This window comes from Girardinichthys multiradiatus, chromosome 14, assembly GCF_021462225.1.
Source record: "Girardinichthys multiradiatus isolate DD_20200921_A chromosome 14, DD_fGirMul_XY1, whole genome shotgun sequence".
NCBI lineage: Eukaryota > Metazoa > Chordata > Actinopteri > Cyprinodontiformes > Goodeidae > Girardinichthys > Girardinichthys multiradiatus.
Genome location: NC_061807.1, coordinates 14,496,927 through 14,506,014, shown reverse-complemented (window position 1 = coordinate 14,506,014; position 9,088 = coordinate 14,496,927). Strand labels below are relative to the sequence as shown.

Here is a 9,088-nt window from a genome sequence, read left to right as displayed (position 1 = left end):
ACTAGAAGACAAAAACTAAAGCATGACCAGGAAAATAATAAACAGAAGCATGATTCAAAACCAATCAAGAATAATAATAAGAAGAACCCCAAAACACCCACAAATCATGACAGAGGCTCCATTGTTCCAATGAAGGAAAAAGCTTTCAGACCATGATGGAGCCTCTTCCACTCTGTTGTGTAAAAAATAATCTACAGCTGGATCTCACCATCAGGCTGGAAGCCATCAGGACTGCCTAGATATATTTTTTCTCATCAGAAAATAAAACTTTGTTCCATCTTTCAATGTCCCTCAAAATCCAAAGGGACACATTTGTGGGTGGGAGGAGACGTGGTCTTTGAATGCGGTATTTGGTAAATAACCTGTTAAGCCCGACCGACCGGGTTGAGGTGTGTGATTAGGATCTGTCTGTGTCTTCATGGATAGCACAATAGATCCTCCAGCTCAACAATCCTGCCACATTCAAAGACAGAAAGGCTTCTTGCCTTTGCCATCAGAGGATCATGAGATAATGAAAGTCTGACAGAAAATAAACTGAAAGCCAGATTTCTGCGCAGATTTTGACTTTTCATAGTAATGATTTGCTATGACCAGCTAATGAACAGCCCGTCCACATGTTTGGTACCATGGCTTAGATTTTGACAAAGAGGAATGGTTGCATAAACCAACATGGTCAGCCGTTTAGTATTAGCAGCCCTTATATAACCCTGATCTTTCCAACCCTGACAGTTTAGCTTTGCTCCTAATGGCTGAACATAAACAGATCAGGTATTTCTATAATGTAGCTCTGAATTTTAGCTGAATAACACTTTGTTTTCTTCTTTTGATCAAAGATATTTAAACTGTTTAAACGAGGGCTAATGAACTTGTACATCTGTTCAGCAGGGGTTTAGTGAGTGAAAGTCGCAACAACAGTGCCCCCTATGGGCTAATTAAGAGAACGCATTGTGAGCCCTGCAGAAAAAATAAATGTTTCTTGAAGCTTAAATGTATCAAGAAAGAATACATGTTCTTTATTGTGATTTATTCACTTTAGATTTTTTTTTACAGAATTTATTATCTACATTAATATGTATTTTTATAAACTTATTGAATGTTTCCTTTTAAGTCCCATATTTCTCAAAACAAACTGTGGTTGATTTAGTTTTTATCATCAGTTATTTGGTATTTTTAACAAGTTTATAAGCATCCGTCGTGTTTTTAAAATTCATACATTTTAAACATCTTAATTAATAAACCAAGTCCGGTATTCTGTGTACTGGTTTTAAGTTATGGTTTAAGTCTTTATCTTTGCCAGTTAGAATCTAAGTCAGAAAATGTTTTAATTTTTGCAAAAGAAGGTGCTGAAGTTTAGAAGTTTGTTAACATATAAAAATTTTCATGTTTAAATAAAAGGTTTGTGACCTTTACAGTTAATGCACATCTTAAATCTATTCTTTCACTTTTGAATGTGATCTTTCAGACATCATCAGACATTTTTCTCATACCAAGTAACCTCCTGGTCCATTATGTTTGGCATACCATAAAATCTTTCATGGATGGAGTAGAGGGTGTGGACCTGAGGCTCTCTGTGGAAGTATAACTTTACTTGTCTCTGGTAACTCTCAGTCTTTGTCTGGAAGCCTTGACTTTGCCACCATGTTGCTGTCTGTGCTGATGCTGCTGCTGGTGGTTAGTGGTGCACAAACTGCTTATTATGGAATTGTCTATACCTACTCTGCTGGAGACATTCAGCAAGATGCATTGCCAGTAAGTTGAGCTTTATTGTAAAATATTGTACTTGCTTTTTTAATAACTGCTTTTAACAACTCTTTACTTAAACTCCACAGACACTGAATTCTTTTAAGCTGAGCTTCAGCTCATGTGAAGAGCTCGACTCATGGCTTTGTGAAGGAAACTGTAGTGTGCTGGACCTTTACGTAATTGATGAAAGCAGAGGCGAATGGTGTCAGAAAGAGTACATTGTGAATATTCCTGATACAGTCCTGACTATACTTGATGCTGCGTAAGTCCACTTCGGCATTAAATCAAAACATCCTTTGCTATGTTTAGATTGTAACAGAGAACTGATCCAAATGCCAAACTCCTATAAGACATCTTCATTGGCTGCTTTTTAAGAAAGAAAAACCTGTTATGTTCTATGTGGACAAATATATGTTGATGGTCTTTAGAGATTTGGTCTTACGTGCTGCATTATTTCCCTGTAACATCACAGAGCTGATTATCTTCTACTTTCTGCAAACTGGACAGAAAACAGAAATGGGATTGTATCAATTGCAACAGCACCGCTTATTGACTTGAGAAACCGGTCTGATATCAACAAACCCAACTCATCACCACAGACCACCATCCTCCCTCTACTGAGGTAATTCTGTTTTTTATTTTATCTATGAGCAGTGCATTTTATTGATCGCAAAGTATTTAGATGATCATGTTTTGTTCCATATTTTTAATCAGCATTTGCAGATGAAACTGTGACAGCCATCCTGAAACAGAGGCCAGAAATTTACATGAAGCAAAATATGATTAATATCATAAACATCTGGAAATAATTCCTAATTTTTTCAATACAAGATCAGCTACATTAGTGGATTTCTTGATGGTATAATTTAGCTGGTGCTGTTATTCAAAATGAACTTACTGTAATTCTATTTAAAGCGATAACAGATTAATCCATGTAAAACAAATTTAAGTAGGTACAGTATGTTCTGTGGAGAGAGCTCATCATTAGACGAAACTGAACTGAGATGGTTCTGGAGGTTGTTCCTAAGTTGTTCTTCTAGGAAACACAATGATTAAAATCATTAAAAGTATGGTGGGGATAAAACCATGGAGAGCAAGTCGGACAGGTTTAAAACAAAGCCATGAAACAGCTTCATAGCAAGGGGTTTTATGACGCATGTTTTTTGTTTCTGTCCCAGAGTTCCTTCAAACTGTCAAAGAAACATCAACTTGTTGGTTTCTGACCCTAACGGAGATAACATTAGATGCAGATATGCAGCTAGTCCAGAGTGTGAAACCTGCACACCACCGTCTGTCCTCAGCGTCTCACCAGTGAGTATCAAATGTTGGCAGAACATTTAATACCTAATCTGTAATTCTCTGACTCCACTTTAATTTGGACCTTTTGTCCTCTTGCAGTCTTGTATTCTGTCATTCAGTCCCACCAACAGCACCGATGAAGGTCCGTATGCAGTGCAGCTGGTGATAGAGGACTTTCCAAGACAGATCATCACTTTGACTAATAGCAGTGGTTCACAGGAGGTGAAAACTTCCAGCGATGTCCTCAGCAAGATCCCTGTCCAGTTTGTTTTTGGAGGTATAACTGCATAGTTTGATCAGCATGTTTTGAACCCACATAGAGCTGCGCTGGATTAGAAAAGTCTGTTTCTGTGCTAAATATGTTGGATGTGTTGGTGAACATTTGAAATGTCCTGGAATCTACCACAGATTAATAAAGAGAATCACACTATTCACCCAAAGTACATGACAGAATGTAATAAGCCTAAATCTGACTAAATATAACTAATATAAGCACTGTTGAGCTGGTTAAATATCTAGTTACATTAAATATTTATCTTCTAGCTAACAGCTGGAAGTTGTTTGAATTAATGACCAAACAGACCAACTCCTTTCAGCTTGGCTGAATTTATTGATTTGCTGATTTGTTCCAGTGGATCCTGCAGCACCGTCCTGCACAGAAGGTCTGTATCTGCCCAGGTTCCTGCCTCCAACTCCTGAGAACGGAGCTCAGATCAGCTCCAATGTTAACCAGATTCTGGAAATCAGCATCAGCGCAGAGGCAACCCAGGCTGTGTGAGTGAATGTTACAGACATTTTGTCAACATTTCAGGACTCTGGAGTTGAATCAAATCTGATGTAATAAAGACTCCAACAGAAGCAACATCAATGCTTAAAAAAATTAAACAAGCAACTTATATGCTTTCTGGTGAATTTTTACTGAACCTAAAATATAACAGTGAAAAACCTAAAAAAAAATCTATTCTAGTTAAGCAATTACTGCAGCTGTCAGAGCATTACAGTTATGATATCAATGAAAAAACTTGCCAATGCCAACAAAACCCACCATCCAGTGTTAGGGGGAAAAATGTGTCATTTTAAGGGCGAGTGAGGGTGTGGGGGGTTGATGGGTAAAGCTTTTGCACCACTAAAGGGGGTCTAAAGTCTGACCCATAGATTTCACTCCCCACCCTCCTATAACCAATCATTGTAATTTGTTTTGACACCATTCACTGTATAAAGCCTGTATGCACTGCATGATTGATGCCTCCTCTTTGGGATATTGTGTGCGCCTTAGTGAGTGCAGTAGGTTGAACTGAGAGGGGAACCCTGAGTCTCCAATAAATTCCCAACATAATTAAGTAGTTTTTTGGTCTGTCTCACATAACCTAACAAACCGTGTATCTCCTGTTTATTAAAGGATCACTGAGCTCCTGTTCAGCGGGCCACGCAATGTAGCCAAGAGTTCATCAGGATCAGGAAACTTCACCCTGACATGGACACCATCTGCCGGTGATGAAGGACTGAGCCACACCTTCTGCTTTGTTGTCCAAGCAAAGTTAGTTTTTTTCTTATTAATTCATGAAAAAACTACTTAAATATTAAATCTGGTTCAGGTCAGTTTATTTATATAAGGTCAATTCACAACAAATGTTGTCTCTAACATGAAAAAAGGGTTTTTAAGAGGAATAGCAATAAAGCAAAATGCACCATTTATCCACAAGGATGTCCTTTACAGGACATCAAAGGAAAGAAACATAAAACATAAAAACAAAATATGTCAAAAAACAGATATTAAAGGCATAAAGAAATAAAAAATAAACAGTTCATCTGTCAGAGTCTTTGATCAAAATATGCAGTAAAAGAAATGTTTTCAGTTATGATAAGAAGGCCAACAGTTTCTGGACATCTCAGATTTTCAGGCAATTTGTTTCAAAGTTAAAGCCTGCATTGTTCTGCGGGCTTTAGCCTCATTAATTCTAGCTGAGCAAAAACGATGGTTTCTGTCTGATCCTCATTAGGCTGGAGGAAATTCTGACCTATCCACTTATTTTATTATTATTATTATCATTATTATTATTATTAGTATTATTATTATTATTATTATTATTATTGACACGTTGACTCAGTGAGTGTAGTTAACTAGGGTCAAGCGGTGAGACACAGATATAAGGTTGTGTGTCGTCAGCATATGGTAGGAGATGCTGTAGCTAGTACACTATAAAGTGAGCAAAGAGGAATCATGCAAATGTTCAATAAAAGTGGCCTGAAAATGGAACCTTGATTAACCCCACAATTAATATTTGTTTTCCCAGATTTATAATTATGAAATATGTGTCAAATAAGATTGAAACTAGTTTAGCACAGTACCATACAATCCCATCAATTTTTCCAGCCTATCAATTAGTATGCTATAATCAGTTGTGTCAAATGCAGCTCTGAAATCGAGTCACACCAACACAGAAGGTCTTGACGCATCACTGTTAAGATGCAGGCAAATACATCAAGGACACTGCTCATTATGTTCAAGATCAAGAAGAAAAAACCAATCAATTTTCTTTTTACATGACTGATAGTGACAAAATATTAACATAAAATAGCCGTAGTTCTTGTTTACATCACAGTTATTATATAAACTGAAAAATGCTGGAAATTTAGCTTTGTCCTGAATCACTAAACTCATATTTGGTTTCTGAGAACTGCTTTACATCTGTGTTACACAAAGTCAACTACCTTCTGGCACCAGTGAATAGGTGTTGCAGCCCAGGTAACTCAAATGCTGTGAATTAACCTATCAGGAGCTTACAAAGCCATATCATCATCTGGGCTTTCCCAAATTAGCAAATAAAGATAATTGAGATAATCCTAACTGACCTCTGCCAGGAAACGATTAGTCTGATTTAAAGTAATTTAAAGTCAGTATTTTAAATCAGTGTTTGTTGACCTCCAGTTTTAACTGTACGCTAATAAAAGATAAAGTTAAATTGAAGAATGACAATTACAAGAGCTCAGGCTGTTAACGGGCAGTTAAAATAAAACTGATGTTGAAAGATTCAGAGAACTAGGTGTAGCTGTGGTTGCAGCACATTTCTGCTTATAAAGATTAAAACTTGACCTCAAACAACACTTTAACATGTCATCCTGACTTTAACTTGTCCAACCAGAGAGGCTTTAGTTGCAGTTTGTATAAATAGTAAGAAGTTTGAACATTATGATAAGAGAGGAGGAGGAGAAGACTGAGGAAAATGTGGGTTAATCAAAACTGAATCCTAATCACATCGTTGATGAGTGCTGTGTGTCTGCTTTGTATTGAGTTTGTTGAAATAACTGTGTCAAGACGTTGTGTAACTGAAGTTAGTTGGTCATTTCATTAATAGCTTTAGATTTAAGCTGTTGTGAAAATTACCTCCACAGTTTCTCCAGCTCTGTGTACCAGTCTGACCTTCGGTGCGTCCTTGTGACGATTCTGGGCAGTGAGTGAAAATCTTTGTTTTGTTTCTTGAGTTTGATTTCAATCAGCTTTTTCCTGAAACGATAACATTCCTGGTTATCTGCTGCTCTGTCACCAGGCCCAACAACCACTCCTGTGACTACACCTGTACAGTCAACAATTACAACATTTGCACCATCCTCCACTACTACACCTGCACAGACAACAACTACAACATTCCCACCACTCTTTACACCTTCATTAAATGCGTCTACTCTCATACCGGCCCCAAGACCATGTAAGTGTGACAGAACTCAATGTTTTAAAGCATCACCATATCTGATAAAGGAAGCCTGTTAAGTAAAGCCGTTTTTTATTAACATTATGGGTCCCTTCATTTTGTGCTTCACCTTTGTCCCACTGGGCAGAGAAAAATATTTTCAAAGATTGCAATAGAAATATTACATATAAATACATATGTTTCTCTTTTGCGAATGGTATTAGAAATAATGACGGACAAGTTGGAGCAACATTGATTGTTACATTTTTTGTAAATACATTTTTACACCTATGTCTCAAATATTGTGTACAAATCTTTTCCATTTTCATAAATGTCATCAGTAACTTCAGTCCTCAGTAAAATATTTATTGTTTTCCATCCCAATTATGGAAATAGGTTGACTTATTTCACAAACTACCTTCAGCTAGTGGAAAATTTAAAAAAAATGATGACATTTTTAAGGAACTTTAAACCAATGCAAAGAAAAATGAAATTAAAAATGGAAAAAAATTGCATATTCATATATTGCCAAAGGGATGCAGATTTCTGCATTTTTAAGGCAAATGAAAGAATTAAAGGGGGAAAAATATTAAATACTGAAAATGTACGCCAGAATACACAGCCTGATTAAACTCTATTCAGTTTGCATAAACACAGCCAAGGGACCCTAATGGGTTAATAATCCTGTTTTAAATGTTGACTTTCTGTGCTTTTAGATTATGTTTTGGCTCTGAATGCAAAGATCTCCACTACACTATCACTGGAGAATGATGCTGGAACCATCACCACACTGGTAACTAACCTGCTTGACTTCATTCTTATTGATAACAATCAATTTCATTCTTGTCTGAAAGGTTAGACTGTTTCTACAGTAAACTGATCAGGTTTGTTTTCATCTTAAGCATTAGGTTGTTTTTTTTTTTTTTTGTATAGATATAAACAAAACTTATTTTAACTTAGGAAATATGTAAGTAGAAGCCCACGTAGCACAAAGTCCCTAATCCAAACTTCAACCCTGATTTTTAGCACTCAAATGAGGTTCAGCTTTGTTCTGTGTGTCTTGCAATTTTTAGCGTGTTGCACTGACTTCCTGTGTTTTGTTCCCCAGATCAAACGTGAGATGATAAAGTATGGGGTTCCATCAGATATAATTATAGAGCTGCGAAGCAATGGTAAAGTGCTAGTTACAGTCTCTCCCTAGTGGCTAAATATGAGAATGAATCTCATCCTTGCTGGGAAATCTGTCTTGATATATAATGTTTTTATTTAATCTCTCATCTGGTTTATGGGTTTACACTTATTTTAATTAATGATGATAAAAAAATGTTTTACTCTTGTGTTTAATGTGATAAAATAGTGTAAAGTCAGAATACTTTAATGCAAATAATTTCCAATTGTTTATCAATTAATCAAACTGAATAAAACGATTTCATACCACCCTCCGTTGGCCTTATATTATCAAGTCTTTTAAGTGACAGTTTTTGGATAAAACATTGGCAGGTTGTTGCCAGAAGAATTTATTGATATAGCCCGAGGTCTTTCATGTAATTTAGGTTTCTCCATGTAATTCAATAATCACTTCAAGATAATAAAATCAAGGTTTTTTGCATTCTTTGTAATTATATTAAATATTCATTGTTTTTCTTTACACTGGGTGTGGTTTTGATGACATTTCCTGCAGGTTTTAGCTTTTTGTTTGGTTAAAACAAATAAATTGCTAATGCAGATGCAGGCTCTCATAGTGAAAATGTTTTAGAGCTAAAGAGCCAGAAGATCTGGTACAATGCAACTTTCACCTATGCTCATAAAAAACATATCCTGAATACAAACATCTAAAATTGACTTCTTCTGTTTTGTGGCTGGGCTTTGCCTTAGAGATATGGAGCAGAACATGCGGAGTTCTGTCATCTGTGTAGAGGTTGGAGGTTCATGCATTTGATTAGCATGCCTCTTGTGTGCTTTCTAGAACCAGAACAGTAACTGTCAGGATAGAAGTAGAGAACATGTGCATTCACGGGTATTTTGTTTGGTCTGTGAAACTCCTCCATCTGTATTCCTCAGTCTGTACTCTGCTTGTACAATAAAGATTATGACCAAAACCTTATGGGTCTCAGTGTAATCCTTTCTCATCGGTACAAAACTATGGCTTCTTTTGTACATTAAAATGGATTTGCTTGCAGTAAATCCAGTAAATTCAGTAAAACTGAAAGGAAAATAAAGAAAATTGAAGTCTGAGTATTTGCCCTTGTTTGGTTTATTTGTTGAAAATACATTCCCAAATCCTTCATTTTGAAAAATCATTACTCCCTCAGTTTTAGGTCAACGATGTGGATCATTGCCTGTTTTGTGGGGACCAA

At 36.3% G+C, this 9,088-nt stretch overlaps 1 protein-coding gene across 1 annotated transcript; it reads left to right on the top strand.

Annotated features, from left to right (window-relative positions):
* Nucleotides 1-1,596: 1,596 nt before the first annotated feature.
* Nucleotides 1,597-8,835, top strand: LOC124881115. The gene is made up of 11 exons (XM_047386627.1): nt 1,597-1,749; nt 1,830-2,005; nt 2,216-2,365; nt 2,922-3,054; nt 3,142-3,319; nt 3,675-3,816; nt 4,442-4,579; nt 6,436-6,494; nt 6,591-6,749; nt 7,448-7,524; nt 7,840-8,835. Exons 1-11 carry the CDS (start codon nt 1,639-1,641, stop codon nt 7,930-7,932), a joined length of 1,416 nt encoding a protein of 471 aa, XP_047242583.1. The 5' UTR covers nt 1,597-1,638; the 3' UTR covers nt 7,933-8,835.
* Nucleotides 8,836-9,088: the final 253 nt, after the last annotated feature.